Consider the following 21363-nt stretch of genomic DNA (forward strand, 5'->3'; position numbering starts at 1 on the left):
CAGGAAACGACCTAACATGAACAGTATCTGACAGCTCCACATTCTGACATTTCAGAAGTTCTTCCTTAATTCTAAAGAGAAATCCACACGACACACCCTTACGGCCAATTACATATCATGTCAAAACTCGTAGACAGCGTTAGCTGACACTGCAGATCGGGCCTGATTGATACCACACGCCTGGCCTACTTTTACATTCTCTACTGGCCCAGATGGTGCGCGTCGCCAACACCAGTACTCAAAGACAATGCCCGATTTCTTTAGGACGACAAGTCTGCCAACCCAACACAAAATGCAGAAGGGACGGCATTGCTCAAACTACTGTAAGCTGGCCTCAGGCGAAAATGCCTCCATCACCAGAGGTGCTCGGCTTACTTTCTCTGGTGAAAATGTAAGATGATAGATTATTTCAAGATCAGTGAAGAAGGAGTCTCTTTAAGATGGGTCTTTGTATGTCAAAGACGATTAGGTTTTTTTCTTTCTTACAGTGCATCTTACACTTTTTGAATGTACATCTCGTAGGTGTTTTAAACAGCAGTATAACATAACACTTTCTGTTTAACTAGGGGCCTACTATGGCCTCCCGATCTTTTCTTAATTACACAAACACGAGCCCTTGCTCTGTGCCAGACGTGACAGGTATCAATTTGCAAGTCATATCATATTTTTCTAACCGCCTGGCCTACACCTGCTTGCATTAACCTTTACCCATAGAACTATTTCTCTATTCGTGTCACTGTGGTTCCTACCATGAAAAGTGGCAATAACGCTATGACAACATTCTAGGCTAGCACCTTATTTCAACCCTCGCTGCTGGCAGGAAGGGTGATGTTTACCTCTCCAGTTAAATATTTCAGGGCACACTTGGCTTCCAGGATGGTAGCGATGTTCTCCCAGCGCTGTTTAGGCCTGTCTTCGCTTTCTGCATCCAGTAGCTTCTGCTGCAGGTCGGCAATCTGGGCGCTCCTTCGGGGAGAGAAACGGTGGCCCTTAGTGCTGGCGGTCTCGACGCCCGGGAAAGGGCCAAGGCTCTGAGGAGAGACTTCACACAGTTCTGTGGAAGGCGGGGTCCCTTACGGATCCCACAAACGATCATTTAGCCAGCTGCTTAGGACGTGTGCGCAACTCTGACACTGTCTCGAATCCTGTCACACAGAGACTCCAGAGTCTATGCAAACGGTTTCATTTTATTAAATACTGGTTGACATAGAGGGATCACATGGTGGGACTTGGAAAGATCTGTAGCGGGAAGGCTTTTGTCGTAGTGTGTTGACTGCAATGTGACTTCGTCATGAGGCCACATGAGCTCAGATTGTGATATGGTGGCTCACCTATACAAGGACAAGATTCAGGCTGGAGACTGGAAGGAAAAAAAATCTCAAAAAGAACAAACAGGTAGATGCTCTTTGCTGGAACGGAATGCCAAATCGATACCTGCGGCTGGTGTTGTCAGAAGTTATCTTGAAGTGCCTGCCATAAGACCGAGAAGTTTCTAAGAAGACTAGATACCCTGACCCTGGTTATAGCTTCCAGATACTTTCTAATCAACTCCGGCCCGAGACCAAGGTCTACACAGTACTTCAGTTTCATTCAAAGCTTCCTTCTCAAAGTTGCTACGTGACCAGCGAGAGGGAGCAGGCCAGAACGTGCTGTAAGGAAGTCGGGTACCCAAATAATCTAACGCACCTATGGCTACGTACAGCACTTAAAAGTACAACTGAGGGAAAAATGAAATGTTAATTTACTTAATAATCTGTTACACGTTAACATATTTTATGAAAAATAACATGGTCCAGAACAAAGACTAATTTAGCGAACAGAGTGTGACTGTTTCACATTTTTACGGAGCTCTATACTGTCTGGCTTAGCAGAGACAGCTGGATTTTCACATGTTCCTCTGCATGTAGCATTTTGTGACGTGCTCTGGTCGATGTAAGTGAAGACAGTCTGGCCTCCCGAAGGTGTGCAGGTGGACAAGGAAAGAGGCATTTCATTAGCCTTTTCGGATAATTGCATATTCTTCTTGGCACTTCTTTAAAAGTTAGTTGAAATGTGGAATCTGAAACCATTATTAATCAACTTTTCTTACTTTCTTATATTAAAATTCATTGCAACCTGGATGGATCTTTTACCCACCCATACATGAGTCTGTAACCTGTCATTTGGACAACGCTGTGTCACACAGAGACTCCAAATGTGAATATATTTGATTATACGATACAAAAAAAAAATCACAATTCTTACTATCGCTGCGGGTCTCATCAGAAAAGTTATGAAGAGCTGTCGAGCTGATGGGCAGATACGCGTTTTCCAAAATCCTAAGTTTTGCTTGAAAGTTCAAATTTTATATTTGGTGACATGTCAGCTGCTTTCCTTGACGCGACAGGCTCACTCCGTTCTTTTTTGAGAAAATGTCTGCCAGGTCCCTAAGTCTGAATAACTCAAGTCTGTCTGTCAGCTGTTCTCTCAGTGAAAATGCTGGTCGTGAGGACAGAGGTCTGCCGAGCTTGGCCCTCGCCCAGCCACACCAATGCATTCCCGGGGGTCACTGTCACACCTCCACACGTGGCACGAGGGTGTCATGCATCCCTCCTACCCCGTCACACGATATTAAGATGCGCTGAACGCAAGGGCCAATGCTGCATGCAGCGATCGATTCTGACTGCTCTGTCAAAGTCGTTCTTAAGCAAGACTGGCTTGTTTTACCTGTGCGCGTGGGGTGGTGAGGTGTACAGTGGCCACTATACAGGTCAGTGTTACCGCTTTGGTTCACGCGAAGGGGTCTAAGTTCTGTCCACCGTCGCTCCTGCGCCACCATGGCAAATAAGGTCTTACTGTTAGGAAAAGAGTTTGGACCACTCGGCCCGCATGTGAGAAGCCCGGTCTGACGTGCAGTCCTTTCCGTCGACAGGCTTACAACCCTTCTGGACTGCCAAGACGGACACGCGTAAAATAATTCACGTAAAGGGAACGTGTATGGCCTGTGGCACACGACGGAGTGCCGTCGGTTCTGTGGCAGCTCGGGACTGTGGAGGGACGGAGAGTCACGGAAGGCTTCCTGGAAAAGGCGGCCGGAGCACTCCGCGCTGTCTCCGCACGCCCCTCCCTGTCTTCGCTGACGATTCGGGTCCCTCAGCTATTTCAAAATTTAATTTAAGCCTCATCGACTTTAGGAAAATTCTTCTGATTGAACTCGGCTCTGTGCACGCGTCCTCCACCTGGCGCAGGCCCTACATTTAAGTAATCATTTACTTAGGTGCAGTGGTGTGCGGCTCAATGTTTAACCAGCAGCACTTAAAGAAACAGGCCCGATTTGGAGCTTTTGCTCGTTTCTGTGGTGGAAAGACTCTCACCGTAACCAAGTATAAGCTATGGATGGTTTGCGACATTCCTGCAATTTGAACAATTGATTGCGACGTGCTCCGCTGTTTCCGGCCGAGAGCCAGGGCGATGCTCTCCGTTCCTTCCATATGTCCCACCTGCTGCCAGTGCAGCGCAAAGGAGAAACGCAAATGCTGCGGGACTTAGAGTTGTATCCGCAGATAAACGACTAGCGTGGGCTGCTAAAAACAGACCAAATGCTCTCCGGGGCCTGTGGGGCGGTAAAGTTCTGTGATACTGAGACACTCTAAACTCTGTCAGAGTTCTGTTCCTTCTAGACTTCACGGATACTTCACAGGCAGCAGGAGTCATTAGAGAGGCCGTGAAGCATCATTTCTGGGCTTGCAGCCTGCTGTGCGGATGGCCTCCGGAGGTCTCCTCCTCCTACGTGGCTGCTCTTCTGGTGCTGTTTCTTGGGTCCCTCTAACGCTTGTTCTCAGTTGCTTCTACACCGCAGGGATGCCACTGTGTCGAAAATTGCGCTGCGGCACAATGAGCACGGGCTCTGGAGTCAGCGACACCGGGTCTGGCATCCCAGCTCTATAAACCCTTTAGCCTGAACTTCGGTTTAGACCGCTGAGGCGAGGAGAGAGAGACGCACCTCGTAGGTATGGCCACAGGGAAGGGCTGAGGAGAAAACGGACCTAACGTGTCTAGAGAAGTCTACGTTTCAAAAATCGCTACTGTCTCCTGTTTCTTCGCTACCTCGAGCTCTGCACTCACTGGCCCGACAGGCTCTATTTTGAGCGCCGGTGTCCATTTCCACAGCGCCCCAGAGGCAGGCCCGTTACCTGAGTTCCATTTCGGTCTCTAGGCTCTCGATCTGCTTTGTGATGGAATCCTCTGAGTCGGAAACTTGACCGTGCAGTTCAGCCAGTGAGAACGTGCGCCTCTGGGAGAAGAACAGTGGGGATGAGGGTGAAGGACCAGCAGGAGAGGGGCCCTCCAAAGCGGTGCGGCTGATGACGGGTCGCGAGTTCTCGCGGGGCGCTTACCCGGAGTTTAGGAGGTGGGTTCTCCCCAGAATCCCTTTTTTCTTTGAGTTGAGCCAGCTCCTGAGCCAGGATCTTTCTGTCTTCGAGAAGGTCATTCAGATGACGTTTGGCTTCCTCAGTGCTGACCATCACCTCGATTTCATTTGCAAGCCAATTCTAGAAGAGAAAACGGTGACATCGGCTTAGGGGTGAGGAATCCCTGGCCCACGGGCTAGGCTCATCGCCAGACTTCGAGATTTCCATTCATCCCTACACCTGCCGGAAATTCCGACGCTGGACAGCCTTTAATGGCGATATCCCAAAAGGTCACGAGAAAGAGACTTCGTGCAGACAATCCTGCTCCAGTACCTTCGTTTCTATGTTCTCTGTCTTTACCTTCTCTGTCTTCTCCTTAATCTTTGTCCTTATCTAGTCACGATATAAAACTGAAGTGTATTTTGATCGTCTGTTCTATTTAATAGATATCCATTCTTAATCTTTAAAGTAGATGAATGGCATATTTTAAAGCAAACGAAATTGACTAAATTCAGTTTTCGAAAAAGTAACCATCCCTGAGAATACTTTTACTTTTGATGAAGATACAGCATGCTGAGAATAATCAAATGAAGGCACAAATACATTAAAAATAAAAGAAATGAAAAATACCATGCTAACATTAATCGAAAGAAAGCTGGAGGAGCCGTATTATTGGCAGAAAAAGTAGATTTCAGAACAAATATTACCAGGGATAAAAAGAGATCATTTCATAATAATGAAGGGATCAATTACTACTAAGTGTTTATGCCTCTAATAACAGCTTCGAAATACACGAAGCAAATGAAACTACACGGAGAAAAAGACAGATCCATAATTCTACTTGGAGATTTCAATATCCGTCTCTCAGTAATTGATAGAACAAGTAGGCAGAAAATCAGCAAGGATACAGTAGAAATGAACAGCACAATCAATCAAATCAACATGACCGACCTTTCTAGAACATTATCCAACAACAGCACGATACACGTTCTTCTCAAGCACACATAGAACATTTGCTAAGATTGACCATATTCTAGGCCATAATAAGTCTCAATTACTTCGAAAGGATTCAAATCATACAAAGTATGTTCTCTAAGCACAATGGAATTAAATTAGAAATCATAACAGAAAGATATTGGAAAAATCTCCCAGTATTTGGAAACCAATACACTTCTAAATAACCCAGAGGTTAAAAAATAATTCAACAGGGAAATTAGAACGTATTTTGAATTGAATGGAAATGAAAACGTTATTAAAATTTTGGGGATGCCGTTAAAGAAGTACTTAAGGGGAAATTTATAGCACTAAATGACTATATTAGAAAAGAAGAAAGAACTCAAGGCAATGACCTCAGTTTCTACCATAAGAAACTAAAAAAAAAAAAAGAAAATAAAAGAAAAGAAAAAAAGAGCCAATTAAATCCAAAGCAGATATAAGGAAATAAAAGAGGTCAGATTGGAAATGAATGATCTGGGGTTTTGGGGTATTTTTTTTTTAATTGCGGTAAAGTCTACATAACATAAAATTTACCATTTCAACCAAATGTAAGAATGAGCCGGTCCTTTGATAAACCTCTAGCCAAAGTGATCACCAGGAAGAAAGAGAAAAGACACAGGATTTCAATAACAGGAATGTGATAGACATTAGAAGGATAATAAGGGGATAGTATGAATAACTTCATGCCAATAAATTTGACAACTCAGATGGAACAGACAAGTTCCTAGAAACACACAAACTACCGAAGCTCACTCAAGAAGAAAGACATAACCCAGACAATCTTATATCTATTTAAAAAATGGAATTTCAATGGACGCCTCTCCTTACAAGAAGCAAAAACTAACAAAAAGCGCTTCAGGCCTAGATAGCTTAACTTGTGAATTGTGCCAAACTTTTAAGGAAGAAACAATATTCGTTCTTTACAAACTCTTCCAGACAACTGACGAGGAAGGACGACTTTGCAACTCATCCTAAGAGGCCGGCGTTAGCTTGATACCCTAACTGGATCAAGACATTATAAGGGGACAACAGACAATAATATCCCTTGTGAATGCAGATGGAAAAATTTTACTCAAAATTTTAACTATATACTGTTGAACACAATCATACAAGAAAAGACTCATGTATCATAACCAAGTGGAGTTTATTCAAAGAACGCAAGGCTGCTTCCATATTTCAACACTCAAGTAATTCACCAAATCGACAAACTAGAGACAGAAAGCATTTGCTAAAGTTCACATCCACTCAGAATAAAAGCTTACGGCAAACTAAGAATAGATAAAAACCTCCTCAATCTGATGAAGCGCGTCTACGGAAAACCTACAGGTAACATCACGTTTAATGGGGAAAAACTGAACGAGATTCTGCCATCACGATGCCTATTCAACATCATCCTGAAGATCTGGCCGACGCAGTAGGGTGAGTAAAAGAAATAAAAGACACGTAAAGATCGAAAAGGAAGAAATAAAACCGTATTTATGTGGGTCCCGGGTCCATTGTAAGACCTCTCGAAAGCAAAACTCCAATGATTGAAATAATGCAAATCTTTCGATCTGTGGATGAAAACAATTATCTGAAAGGTCAAAACATACAATGCACGTCGCATGCAAACAAACAATGAACTATTAAAAGCCTTTTCCCCATATTCAGTTTCCAAACACAAGAAGAGTCTTTTAGCTACTAAAAGCCACCAACGGACCTACTCGAAATATCTTAGAAATGCTATGTGCTAAGTTCCCCTTGAATTCTGTGTGTCAGCCTTGCTTCACCCAGCTTTGGACACGGACGATCAAAAAGTACTCCTTTGTCTACTGCCTCAGAGCAACTGATGTTTTCACTTTTTGCAATCCTGTCACCCGCGCGGTACAGAAATCAAAAGTCCCTTCTGATACAGCCATGTCCTCAAGTAGGTTAGTTTCCTTATACAGTATATTTACTTTATTGCATAAGCATCATGGATTGTTTTCTGATGAAAAAAAAATACGACTTGGTGACCTCCTTAATGAGTAGCTCTTAAAAAAATCAGAAATGTCTCAAACATAAACTTTTATCATTTAGTTCTCAGTTTCAGCTCCTAGTGCCTGTGAAGGCTCTTAGATGGCCGGATCCTAAACCAGACTCATCGCTGTGCGCATGTGCAGGAAACTCGTGTGACTTCACTAAATCCCCAGCCACGAAATTCAATCACCTTCACAAGTTGACATGAGTTTTGTACCTTGTCAATTGTCAGTTCGATGTCAGTTGCGTATCTAGTTGTCATAGAAAAAGGCAGACAGACACAGTACGGTGTAGGGAGGGTGGAGGAGGGAGCGAGCACTTGGATAGAGGTAATGTTTTATCTACCATCAAAATGCATAGCTTCCTCAAAACCCGCGGGCAGTGAAAAGGTGGTCTGGCAAATCCAAGATCTGTAAAAACTATGCACAAAACCCAAGGTATCTGGGAAAAGAGGAAAGGTTTATACAAGTAGCAGTGTGAAAAAATGTAACTTTTTCGTACTGTGAATTACACATTGACATACATGCGTCGACTGAAAATCTGCTACGACAATGTCTGGAAACGCAGTTCGCGTTTCCTAAACGGGTCTCCCTCACGTCTGCTGTAAAACGTACCTGTTAATACTGACAACTACAATTAAGCAATGTTGAATTACTTGCACACAAAGGTAAGGGCATTTTCTCCCCCAGAATGAGTTTTAAACATCAAAACCTATGTTTACAGAAATGTAAAAGTTTCAGCAGTCTATGTATTTCCAATGAAGACCGTGACAAACTCCTCAGGTGTTCTTTATAGTGCAGGCATATCAACCCAGCTGTGTCGCGTGGAGTCCTTCAGAGCCACTGTAGGCTCTCGCATCTCTGGATGCCTCGTCTTCGCTGACTCCACAAGCTGTGGTTCATTACGGTGTTGAGGGTCGGAGCCTCCGTTTTTAGTCTTTGTACCCGTTCCTGTTCCAGCTTTTGGTCTGGCCCTTTCTCCCTCGATGTCTGGTTTTATTTGCTTCCTCCTGCTACCTTTGTTCTGCAAGCAATTCATTCAGCCCTGTGCGATTACAGAATCTCCTTCGCCAACTGAAAACATGTTCTTAAACTCGTTATACAACATTCTAGACTCTTCTGTGATAATTTGACTCACTTTGAATCACCGTATTTTTCCGGCTTCGTTATCATCTCTGTTTCTGAGCCTGTGGCACAGTGGGACCTGAAGTGGGGCAAGTTCATATAAGGCCTCGATATCTGATCACGTCAAGAGGACCCCTTCTGAGGGAATTTTACATTTCGACACGAATCCTTTGAAGTCGGGAATGCACTGCCATCTCTCGCTGCTTCTCCGCTCCCTTTAACTCCTGGCTTCCGTCCTTCATCGTGATTCTGCTGCTCAGTTTCCCCTCGTCCCTCTGGCTCGCCTCTTCTATCTGCTGCCTGAAAGCTCCTCCCCCTTTGCCCTTCTTTTCGCCTTCTCGAGCGCCTCCTTCCTCTGCAGAACCCGAGGGCGATGGAGCCCCTGTCTCAGAGAGGTTTCCGCTGTTCGATTCAACGTCTGTCTTCCCCTCTTTTTCGTCCGGCTCTTTCCTTGGCTTGTTTATCTTCCTTCTGGGCCTCTCTGTCCTCTCTAAGCTGCTTTTGAGGTGGTTCCTCCTCTTGCGCCCGTGGCGCCCTCTGAAGGACAGGGCTGTCTGAGCACTTTGGGTCTGCCTCTGGGTTTTGGAATCGTGGCTTCTGCAGCCGCGGGTCCCCTCTGTGAGGTGACCAGGTGGTTGCCGCTGCTGCCACTACTCCTGCCACCTCGGGGTCCACCTGCTTTGCTGCCCTTCTCTTTCTCCTGCTTCTGGCGGCTGTGGGGTTGGCTGTGTCAATAGCTTTAGTCACATCCACACTGCTGGCTTTTTCTTCACGGTCAGTCTCTTCCTCTGAAACAGCAGCTTCTTTTTCTTCACCTTCGACATCAGATGGCGCGTTTCACTGTTTAGCTGATGCCTCTTGACTTGAAATTGTCACTTTCGAATTCTTATCCATCTCCCGTAAGCCTCATGAAAGCCTTTTCGTTCATGTGGTATTTTGAACCTTTCCTTATTTTCTGAGTAAGGAAATACAGCCGTTGGGCCTAAAAAAGCGGTCTCGTGAATTCCAAAAAAGAAAATGGGCAGTTTGTCTGCGCGTGGTTTTGCAGCCGCATCAGGAACTGCATCTACTCGGGCTGGCCCAAGGAGGTCACTTTTCATCTTGGTGAAGATAACATCTCCGGGTTGGAAAACGTGAGGGGCGAGGCTGGGGGCCCGAAGCCCAGCGTTCTTCAGAATACACTGCTACGAAATGAAAAGGCAAGCCACGACCTGGGAGACAATATTTATAAGACACAGAAGTCCTTCGTTGGCTATATCTAGCATATACAAAGAGTTCTAACTCAAAAATAAAACAGACGACCCAATTAAAAATAAGATGTGAACAGCTATTTCATAAAACATACGGACGGCAGATAAGCACACGAAAAGATGCTCAACATTAGTAGTCATCAGGGAAATAAAAACTAAATCCACAGTGGGGTCCCACCACCCATCTACTGGAATAGCAAAACTTTAAGACCGACCGTGCTCAAACAAGCGTTGGTGGGGACGCACAGCAACAGGAAGCCTCATACATTGCTAGTTGGAATTTAAAACGGTATAAACGCTTTGGAAAACAATTTGGCGGTTGCTTAAAAGTTAAAATACACACATATTGTACGAGCCAGACGTTCCGCTCCGAGGTTTTCTGCCCCAGAGAAATAAAAACATGTATGCATACAGCGACTTATACATGAATATTCAGGACAATATCTATTAAGAGTCAAAAACCGGAAACAGTACAAGTGTCCATCAATGAGGTGAATGAATAAAAAATGTGGTACATCCATACAATGGGACATCACTCCGCAATAAAAAACAAAGAAGTATTGACACAAGCACATGGATGAATCTCCAACTAGGCTGGATGAAAGCCAGAAAAAATACTGTATGGTTCAATTTTCATAAAATTATAGAAAATGAAAATAAATCTATAATGACAGAAAGCAGATTAGAGGGTACCTGGAGATGGGGGTGATGGGTGGAGTAGGCTGGGGGGGGGAGGCATTACGAATGGGCACAAACAAAATTTTGGTCCCGATGGATGCTGAGATTATCCTGATTGCAGTGCTGATTTCCTGGGTGCAAATCTGTGTCAAAATGTATTAAATCGTACACCTTAAACATCTCCAATTTACGGTAAGTCAATTATACCTCGATCAAACTGTTAAGAAGTTAACTGAACCTCGTGAGGAGCAGGGACAGATGGGTTCTCTAGCTTTGGTCTTTAACAAGCACTCGAGAAGGTCGTCCCTTTAGGAGACAAGGCTTTCAGGCAGCCCCGCAGCTTGGCACTGCTCAGTTCTGAATGAAAAGGAAGTGATTCCCCAGGTCCTGCCAACCCCAGTGCGCACGCGAGCCGCGGCCGCCCCAGCCCTCCGCACCTTCACGCGAGCTGCGGTGCCCTCCATCCCGCGGCTCTGAGTCTCCTTCCGCTTATCTGCGACCTCGCGTTGTTTCTGGAGCGCGTCCTTGAGACGCTTGTTAGCAGCTGCTGCCTGAAAGAGAACGGCTCACAGTAACGTCGACTTGAAGGGTAAAAACGAAATGTTCTAATTTCTGGCATATTAGTGGAGAGAGAAAGAATTCCGCGACCTGTGTTCCTCGAAGAAGTACTGCAGGTGCGACGGTGTCGGGAAATGTCACATATCAATATGACTCGGTGCGCGGTTTATCTTTTGGAAGGAAGCAAGCCCAAGGAGGAGAAAATCCTTATTTGAGTGGTACCATTTTCATCGGATTTTTCATCTGTTCCCAGTTCGCGACATATAAACAGGGGTCAAGAATTGCGAACTGGTGGTCCAGGCTGGCGTCCATGTCGCCTCAGGACGCCAGCTCGTTTAACCCTTTGCCGGCACCTATGCCACACACCCGACCCAGAGACCGGATGTTCTTACCTCCTCGGTTTTACGTCTAAGCACATTAGACTGTTTCTGGAAGTTTCTTTCAAGTTTGAGCAGTTCATATTGCCTCTTTCGGTCCTGAGAAGAAAAGAGCCAGAGTTTTAACTGCTGTTCGACCAACTGAAAGAAAACCTTATCATGTAACTAAAGAGTCTTTCAATGGTACAGTCATTATGGAAAACAAGAGGTTCCTCAAAAAATTCAAAATAGAACTACCGCACAATTTAGCTAGCCCGCGATTGGGTATATAGCCAAAAGACATGAAATCAGTATCTTGAAGAGATATCTGCAATCCCATATCCACCGCAGCATTATTCACATTATTCCGGGATATGGAAACAACCTGTTGGTTGCCAGGTAAACGGATAAAGACAATTTGGTATAGATACACAAGGGAATATTATTCAGCATAAACGGGAAGGAAATCCTACCATTTGTGACAACACGGATGAACCTAGAGGTCATTACGGTAAGTGAAATAAACCAGACTGGGAAGGACAAACATGGTGCGATCTCAGTTATACGTAGAATCTAAGAAAGTCGAACTCAGAACCAGAGAGTAGAACCGTGGTTACCATGCACTGGGGTGGGGAGGATGCAGAAAGGTTGGTCAAAGGGAACAAACTCTCAGTTATAAGATGAATGAGTCCCGGAGATCTACGAATAGCATAGTGAGCGTGGTTAGTAAACTGTACTGTGCACTTGAAATCTGCCGAGAATAGATCCTATGTGTGTTCAACACACTGAAAAAAGAGGTAGCTCTGTGAGGTGATAAATGTGACATCTCCACATTTACTCTTCTCTTTCTAGATTGTTATGACTATCCTGGGTCACTTGTGTTTCCATGGGAATTTTACGATCAGCATGTGAATTTCTGCGAAGAAGCCAGTGGGATTTTGGTTGGGATTGTGTTGGATTGTACGCCAGGCTGGGGAGTATTCCATCTTAAGAATATTAAGTCTTCCCGTCCATGAACGTGAATTATTTTTTCCATTTACTTGGATCCTTAATTGACTCAATGATGTTTTGTAGTTTTTAGAGTATATCTTACACTTGCTTTGTTCGGCTTATTCACAAGTATTTCATTCTTATTGATGCTATTGTAAATGGAATTGTTTTCTTAATTTCATTTTCAAATTGTTAGTGACTAGTGTGTAGAAATGCAACCGATTTTCATATATTGAACCTATATCCTGCAACTTGGCTGAACTCATGTATTAGTTCTAATAGGTTTTTAGCATAGATTTTTCTAGGATTTTCTACAGACAAGATCATGTTATCTGCTAAAATAGATAGTTTTGCTTTTTCCCTTCCAATCTGGGTGCCTTTTATATATTTTTTCTCGCCTAAGGGCCCTGGCTGGAACCTCTAGGACCATGTTGGATAGAAATGGCAAGAGCAGATATCCTGTCTCACTCATCTTAGGGCAAAAGCATCGTCTTTTACCACCAAGTGTGATGTCAGTTGCGAGATTTTCACGAACACCCTTCCTTAGGTCGAGTGGGTTCCCTTCTACTCCTCGTTTCTTAAGTGTTTCTATCATGAAAGTGTGTTGCATTTTGTCAAGTGCTTTTTCTGTGCCTATTGTGCTTCTTGTCCTTTATTCTACTGATATGATCTGATATTATATTAATTGATTTTTAGATGCTAAAGAAACCTTGCATTTTTTTTCAGATAGACCTTACTTGGTCATGGTGTATCATTTCTTCTATACGTGGCTGGATTCAGTTTGTTAGTCTATCTTGAAGATTTTCACTTCTATGTTCATGAGATATTAGTCTGTAGTTCTCTTTTCATGGGATGTCTGTGTATAGTTTTGTTTTCAGGGAACTGATTACTGGCCTCATATCATGAGCTGGGAAGTGTTCCCTCTGTTTCTGTTTTTTTTTTTTGTAATAGTTTCTAAAAATTTGGAGTTACTTCTTTAAATGTCTGATAGAATCCACTAGTGAAGCCATCTGGGCTAGGGCTTTTGTTTCTGGGAAGTTTTAAACTACGAACTTCATCTCTTGGTTTATGTCTGTAAAGATTTTCTATTTCTTCTTCGGTCTGTTTTGGTAGTTTTTATTTTTCCAAGAACTCGTCCACTTCATCTAGGCTGTCTAATTTGTTGGCATACAGTTAGTTGTTCACGGTATTCCCTTAAAATCCTTTCCTTTGGAAAGGCTCGTGACGCCCCCTCTTTCATTCCTAATTTTAGTGATTTGAATCTTTTCTCCTTTATTCTTACAAAGCAAACCTAAAAGTTTGTCAGTATTTGTTGATCATTTCAAAGGACCAACTTTTGGTTTCATCGATTTTCTTTATTGTTCTTCTATTCTCTGTTTCATTAATTTCCACTGTAACCTTTAATATCACTTTCCACTGCTAGCTTCCGGTTTAGTTCGCTCTTCCTTCTTTCAGAGTCTTACAGTAGAAGGCTAGGTTTCTGAGATCTTTCTTCATTTTTAATATAAGCATTCACAACTATAAATTTCCCTCTAAGCACCCTTTAGCTGCATCCTATAAGTTTGGGTATGTTGTGTCTTTGTTTTTATTCATCTCAAAATTTCCTCGTGATTTCTTCCTCGATTATTTAATTACGAGTGTGTTGTTCAATTTCCTCAGATTTGTGAATTCCGCAAATTTGTTTCTGTTATCGATTTCTTATTGCATTCCATTGTGGTTGGAAAACATGCTTTGTATTATTTCAATGCTTTCAAATTTATCGGTGTATGTTTTATGGCCTAACATATGGTCTATCCTGGAGAACGGTCCACGTGCACTTGAGAAGAATAAATACCCTGCTGTTGTTGGCTGGAGCGTTCTACAGATGTTGGTTAGGCCTAGTTAGTTTATAACACTGTTGAAGTCTTTGACATACTTGCCGATCTTGTGCCTAATTATTCTATCCATTATTGAAAGTAGAGTATTGAAGTATCCAAATATTACTGTTGATTTGTCTATTCCATCCTTCATTTCTGTCAATGCTTTAGGGCTCTGTTAGGTGCATATTTTTCTAATTGTTATATCTTCCTGATGGATTGATTCTTTTATCAGTATAAAATGTTCCTTTTTATTTCTAGTAACATTTTGTGTCCTAAAGTGTATTTTGTCTGTATAGGCACTTCGGCTCTTTTATGGTTGATGTTTGAATAGATCATTTTCCATTCTTTTACTTTCGACTTATTCGTATCTTTGAATCCATTATATGTCTTCCAGAGACAGCAAATCTTGTTACAGATCTTGTTTTTTTTAATTCAGTCTGACAATATCTGCCTTTTGATTAGATTGTTTAATCCACTCACATTATGTTATTATTGATATGACTGGATTTATGTCTTCACGTTCACTTTTTGTTTTCTATTTTATAGATTTTTTGTTTTTTCATTCTTCCTTTACTGCTTTCTTTTACATTAAGTGACTATGAATATTTTGCAGTGTAGCATATTAATTCTCTTAATGATTATTTCACCATATTTTTGAGTTATTTTCTTAGTGATTGCTCTAGTGCTTATAGTAAACGTCTTATCAGAATCTTCAGATTTGTATTAATTCCAGTGAGATATGGAAATGTTATTCCTACATAGCTCTGTTTTCTCTCCCCTTTTTGTGCTATTATTGTTATGCATATCACATCGATATGTAACCCCAAAATACATTATTATAATTATGATTTTATATAATTTATGTCCTTTAAACAAGCAGAGATGAAAAGAAAACAAGTATATAGTTACAGAATTTCTTATTTGCCATTTCTGGTCCTAATCATTTGTTCCTGTACTCATGCCACCATCTGATGTCGCTTCCTTACTCAAATACAACTTGGCTCCCAGCCACCTCCTTTGGGCTGTTGTCTAATATATTACATTTCGATATGCTATAGGCCCAATAATACAACTTTACACATATCGATTTCTATAATTGCTTTTCACATCAGTTAAGAGAAGAAAGGAAAATAAATATACAATTAAACTTTTTTAGAATTATGTATCTAATACTTTCATTGGTACTCTATTTTTTGGTGCAGATTCAAATCACTGTGGTATCATTTGCTTTTAGTCTGAAGTTCTTTTAGTAATGCTAAAAACAAATTCACTTGGCTTTTGTTTATCTGGGAATGTCTTTATTTTGCCTTTTTGTGGCTTTTTAAAATGAAATTTATTAGCGTGACATCGCTTAATGAAATGACATAGGTTTCAGGCATACGATTCTATAATCAGCTGTATGTTGCATTGTTTGCAACACACAAACAATGTATGGGCCTTTATTTTTGAAAGCAAATTTTGCTGTTTATAAGATTCTTGGTCGATAGCAGCTTTAGGTTTTAACTTCCCCAAACTCTTTCCCCAAATGAGGTCAGCCTTCTCAGGGAAGGCAAGCATTCCTACGGCTGTCGCTACGGCCTGCCTCTCCCGCTGGGCAGAAGCTCTGCACCACTGTTCAGGACCTGGGGTATGGACAGCAACCCCCGTCTCTGAGTGACAGTTCTGTTCTCTGAGTGGGCTTCTGCGGTGGGGCGGTAGGCCTTATTTTTCTGGCTTGCCTCTCCTTACACGAAACCTACATCCTATGGTTCGCTGGGTCAAGGTAATCAGGCCCAGCGTTCCCGGACTTCTGCTGCAGGGTAGAGGTCCCTCCCCTCCCCCCACCCTGTGCATGGGACCCAGGTCGGGGAAGGGGATCCACAGACCTCTTGGCTGCTCTTGCCTGGAACAGATCTTCAACGCAGAGTTACGGGGGCCGAAACTGAAGAAACCATAGCTGTATATTTGGAGTTGGGAGGTGAGGGGGGGAGTTGGTTGTGGCCCGAATGCCACAGACTCTTGCTGTTCTTACTGAGGTTTAGTCGATTTCCTTGGATAATTGTTTATTTGCTGGATGCAAATAATGGACAATTTCGAGGTTTTTAATGGTTGTTTTTATAAATTTTATCAGTTGTGCTTCTTTTGCTGGGTGGAGTCCTCAGAGGCCCTCACACTACGTGTCACGCTCTGAGCAATTCTAAAAATGTCCCCAGATTCACGGCCTTTCTGGCGTCTCTCCCAGGGCACCACTCCTACTGTAATGCAGGCCCTTCCTGTCGGCCCGGATGGTGCAGTACCTTGAGTTCTGGCTTCTGGCGACTTCAGCACGTTCTGTGCATTACTCCCAGATGCATCCTTCTAAAGCGGTGCTTCGCTGATGCTACTTTGTTTCTCGGACACCTTAAAAATGTTTATACTCTGTTCAGACTCCTCGGATCTTTAACACTCCAGCTTCACCTTGTCTTTTCAATGCCACTTTCCACCACTACCCTCATCCCTCCTGGCCCACTCGCCAGTCCTTGCATGTGCCTACGAAGCTGTCGCGTCTGTGTCTTTGCTCTGCTGTCCCATCTGTTGGGAAGGCGGCCCGCACTTATCGCTACCAAAATCGTCCCTGTTATTCAAGGCCTGTGCAGATACTGTCTTTGCACTCGCGCGGGAAGCGTGCTTCCCTTTCTCAAGGACTTTGGTGTTTTACACCGTCATTCCTTATTCCTTACATTGGAGAAAATCACGCTATGTCTCACCTTCCTCTTTACATAAGGCATGCTTCCGAGGCAGAGTTCATACGCTGCTCATCTTTCTATTTTCCACGGTAGCTAGCGGAGAGCACCGTGTCAACACAGTGGACGTTGAATAAACGGCTGCTGAATTCGTGAATGTGTCACATTTTGTTTGGAGAAACCAGTCGTTTGAGAAGAAGATTTAACGTTAGCCCAGAGAAGGGTTTGCTAGGTAGGCCTTTGAGGAGTTGTGGTTACTTACTCGTTCTTTTAACTGGATTACTTCTTTGTCTTTTTGTTGCTTCCACTGTCTAAACTTCTCGGCATCCTCTTTCATCTGACGCATTAACTGTACCCGCTGGGTTTTCATCATCTGTAAAAACAAAAGCCAGTGCGAGTATTAGTCACCTGCCTTTATTGTAGGCTGATGTGCAGATGGATAGACTAGACATTAAGGAGAGAGAGAACCCAGAGCTGAGCTCGGAAGGCCGCCAATATTTTCTGATTAGGCTTGTGATACCCCTCGCTCTGCTTGCACAGGGCTCCCAAGTATAGACTACACAAACGAACGCTGCGAAGAAATCAAAGCAAAAATGTACCTACAGGCTAGATCCAGCCTTAAATTTATTGTATATAAATGAAGTTTCAAGGAAATATCTACTAAGCCTCAAGGACAAAGCTGCCCAGCAACCACTGGATTCTAAAGGTTTCGCCGCCGATGGCCTGCAACCGCTACTTTGCGGATGTTGATAACTGAAAATTTTCTCTAGGTGTCTGTCATTTTGCAACTACTTTATGAAATTATCCTATGTGACCACGGAAGGGGATCGGATACCTCCAGTACTTATCAAGGTAACTTTACCCTTTGGTTTCCGACATTAAGCCCCGAATGTCTGAGAAGGACTTTGTTGTTCAGACTCTAGGTGAGTACTGGGCCAGCGTCCTGCAGAGGCCACCTGTGGACATCTGCGCTCTCAGAATGACGACCCCGCCCGCTACATTCTCACCTGGAAAGCCCGCCTTCATCTAACCCCCATGTCTGTACGTTTCAGTAGGGCAAATGGCAGGATGAGAGCTTAATACCCGTATCTCCTGGTTCAATTTGGAGACAGTGTGCTCCGTGGATTCTTTCAGCTTCAGAAGTTTGGACTGTTCATTCAGTTTCTTCTTCAGATCAGCCATTTGACCCTCTAGCTCCTGGAGACGTTTGCGGCGGCGCTCACTCAACCTAAACACAGACATTGTACCAATGAAGACAGACAGCGGCCGAGCCCGGCTTGCAGACCGGGTATCAGAACCGAAGGCTCGCGACCCTCATGGCCGTTAATACAAGTGAGCGGTCAGGTGAATGCCAGCCAACCGAGCCAAACGGCCTCAGTAATGGAGCCTTAACGCAATGAGTCCACGCACAACTGACTCGATGCACCCCGCACCCCGCCATGTGCGAACGGGATGCTTCTCTGAAGCCATTTCATTTCACTTAAGCTGTGAGGAGTAATTCTGATGATTATTACATGAGTCTGAGAGAGAAAGCACACGTTCAGCGTAACTTTTAAGAATATGAACTTTAGACTCAATAGAGAGATAGAAGAGTCGCTGAGTAAAAAGAAGGTCGAAGGGCTACTAAGGCAGAGGTTTGGGGGAGAAGACGATTTCCCGGGTATCCGTCCCGGCTTCACTCTTAGCTAAGGAATGACTACGTTGCCTTTTCATTTACAAGCCTGGACACCGAGTCTGTTCACAAGCTAATTTCCCATCGGTGGAGGGACAAAGAAACTGTTGCCGTCTGGCAGGTCCGACCACGTCCAAACCCAGCTCGGACGCTAACATTCTACGAGGCCTTCTTTGACCCCACCAGCCTGAACCTGTATCTCCGGCCTCTGACCTCTGGAAGCAATTCCGGCCTCAGCGATCTGTTATGCTAGCAGTCGTACGCTGTGCTACGGCGTTCTTGAACTGCTATCCCGAGATGTTACGTAACTTTGCTCTTGTTTGGGCCGCCCCTCCAGAACTCAGGGTAAGTCCTGTGGGGGCAGGAAATGGCTCTTTTGCTTCCCTCCTTCCTCTACGGCTTCTCCCACGTAGTAGGAACTTGACATGGGACTTAGACTTGATTCTTACTTGGCTTGGTTGACATCCTTCTTTGTCGTCTGAAGTTCAAGAAGCAGTTCTTCCTTTTCCTTCTGCAGATTGATGACTTCCAATTCTAGATGTTTTATGCTATCCTACAAATGTCATAGGTCAGAGAGAAAGAAGGCATTACAGGCACGGGAAGAAAGTCGCGGCAACATTCCATGTCTTAAGGAACTATGCATTCAATTCTAGCCCTTCTGTCGCACACTGAAAACATTTGTCCTTGATTTGATGGAGATTAATGTTATGCGATGGGACAGGGATGGGCTCGGAAGCCAAAGCGTGGGCTGGAACCTTGAGCTCACCACCTAAGCATCTCAAGGAAAGTCACCCCCTCTCCTTAGCATTAGCCTCTGTGCAGAAAAGTCTGGAGGCAACCAGGCGCAGGCTCCCAAGGGTCCCCTCCCAGAGGAGTCACACAGCCGTACCGCATTTCTGCAGCAGTGGCTTGTGACGACGTGTGTGAATCACTGTCTACCAGGGACGGTAGCCTCCGTGCAGAACAGTTAGCACGGCGGGCCTGGGCCTACGAGCCTGCGAGGCCCGCACGCGAGGCTGGCACTGGCTCATGTCTGGGGACTCGGATTTCGGTAGGCTTCCCCCCCGAGGCCTGACAGGTAAGAGCGGTTCATTGCACCGAAACGGCCAGCGACATGATTTCTCCTGAACGTACGCTTCCTTCTGGGAGGCCAGGGTTACACTGTGTGCTAAGGGAACGCTTGTGCGGATGTGCCCTGGTAAAAACCCTGGATTCCTCAGCCCAGGGGACCGTCCCCGGCAGACAGTGATTCACACACGTCGTCACAAGCCACTGCTGCAGAAATGCGGTACGGCTGTGTGACTCCGCTGGGAGGGGGCCCTTGGGAGCCTGCGCCTGGTTGCCTCCAGACTTTTTGCCCCGTGTGCCTTTCACTTGACTGGTTTTGCTACGCATCTTTTCACTGTAATGAAACTTAGCCCTGAGCATGACTGTGTGATGACTCCTGTGGTTCCCCTGGCGAATCGTCAAGCCTGGGGCTGGTCTTGGGGACCCCTGAGAGTTTCCCTAGCTATGTAAACAGAAAAGAACACCGTTTACCTCACGGGGTTGTTGGGGCAGATCGAAGAAGTTTAAAGAGTAAAGACATTTTATAAACTGTAAAGAGCTGCACAAACATTCTTATGTTCAGAACTTTCAAATATATATATTCAAGAGCACCTGTGGTCCTGGATGCATTTAGGAAACGAATTCTAGAAAGTGAAATTTGGTAGTTTCCAAGGTAGGGAAAACCCAATGGACAGATTCTTCCTGTTATCAAAACCGAGAAAGACGAAAGGAAACTAGCTGAATGATGGGTTGGCAGATGAGGAGATTATATGCAGGCCCTGGACCAGTATCGAAATGACGAAGAGGCAGAGGCAGGTTAGGTGGGGCTGTATCAGGAAGCTTTCTCAACAGGCAAGAGCTGTTGTTCACGAAATCATGGAGCCACTTCAGTAAAACTGATAACGATCAATCTAATTGCTTTATAGTTACCTGCAGATTTAAACTGCCACTAACATGTGTGTGCATGTCTGTGTGTGTACGCTCACAGAACACATGAAAACATTCTTGCAAAAAAAGTCCAGATAATCTATATAAAGGGCAAGTCCCCTGGACTGTCCCAGAGCTGCCTAAATTCCACTCCCCTCTCCAGAAGGAACCACTACTATGGGCTTGGTCCAGATCTTCCAGACGTTTTTCCTAGACATTTACATATTCTAGACATTTATACATAGATGTAGATGCATAGAATACACATATAGAGAATTAATAATGTCTACATATATGTCTAGAAAATATCTAGAATATGTAAATAGATATAAAGTAACATATAGACACACACGGAAATGTGTGCATATGCGTATGCACCTGTTGAAACATACGAAAGATAAACGGAATTCCATTTTCTGTATATGCCACCACTCTGCCACTTGCCTTTCTCTTACTTGGTCTCAGAGATTTATTTTATCAGTGCATACACGGATCTAGCTCGTTCTGGATTTTTCCAAAATGAAATATTCTCGTACGTGCCTTGTGTGCACATACACGTTCAAGGTTTTTCTAGGGTAGACGCGAGCAGAGTCACAGGATCCTGAGGACACGCACCGTCAATTATAATAGATGCTGCCAAAGCGCTTGTCCCTCCGCACCCTCGTCAACATCTGATTCGACTACACTTTAATATTTTTACCGATCGGATGGTAAAAAGTAGTGTCTCTTCAGTGTGCGTGCCACGTCCAGTCAATAACTGTCTCACCGATGCCGCGAAAGGAATTAGTCAAATATTTCAGTCCTGGCCTACCATA

The 21363-nt window shown here is 44.0% G+C and overlaps 1 protein-coding gene and 1 pseudogene across 1 annotated transcript in view; both read right to left on the reverse strand.

The window, feature by feature from the left end:
* The window catches only part of KIF4A (kinesin family member 4A), a 69469-nt gene that overhangs the window by 10511 nt on the left and 37595 nt on the right, over positions 1 to 21363 (reverse strand). Inside the window, exons 12-19 of the mRNA XM_039841729.1 lie at positions 19024 to 19127; positions 17986 to 18130; positions 17165 to 17275; positions 11388 to 11471; positions 10875 to 10988; positions 4377 to 4532; positions 4173 to 4273; positions 837 to 966 (exon numbers count right to left, since the gene is read on the reverse strand). Coding sequence (XP_039697663.1) covers positions 837 to 966; positions 4173 to 4273; positions 4377 to 4532; positions 10875 to 10988; positions 11388 to 11471; positions 17165 to 17275; positions 17986 to 18130; positions 19024 to 19127 — 945 coding nt within the window. The remainder of the gene's footprint in view (positions 1 to 836; positions 967 to 4172; positions 4274 to 4376; positions 4533 to 10874; positions 10989 to 11387; positions 11472 to 17164; positions 17276 to 17985; positions 18131 to 19023; positions 19128 to 21363) is intronic.
* Positions 5812 to 10292, reverse strand: LOC120585388 (PC4 and SFRS1-interacting protein-like; annotated as a pseudogene).

Source organism: Pteropus medius, unplaced genomic scaffold (genome assembly GCF_902729225.1).
Source record: "Pteropus medius unplaced genomic scaffold, Ma_sr-lr_union100, whole genome shotgun sequence".
Classification (NCBI taxonomy): domain Eukaryota; kingdom Metazoa; phylum Chordata; class Mammalia; order Chiroptera; family Pteropodidae; genus Pteropus; species Pteropus medius.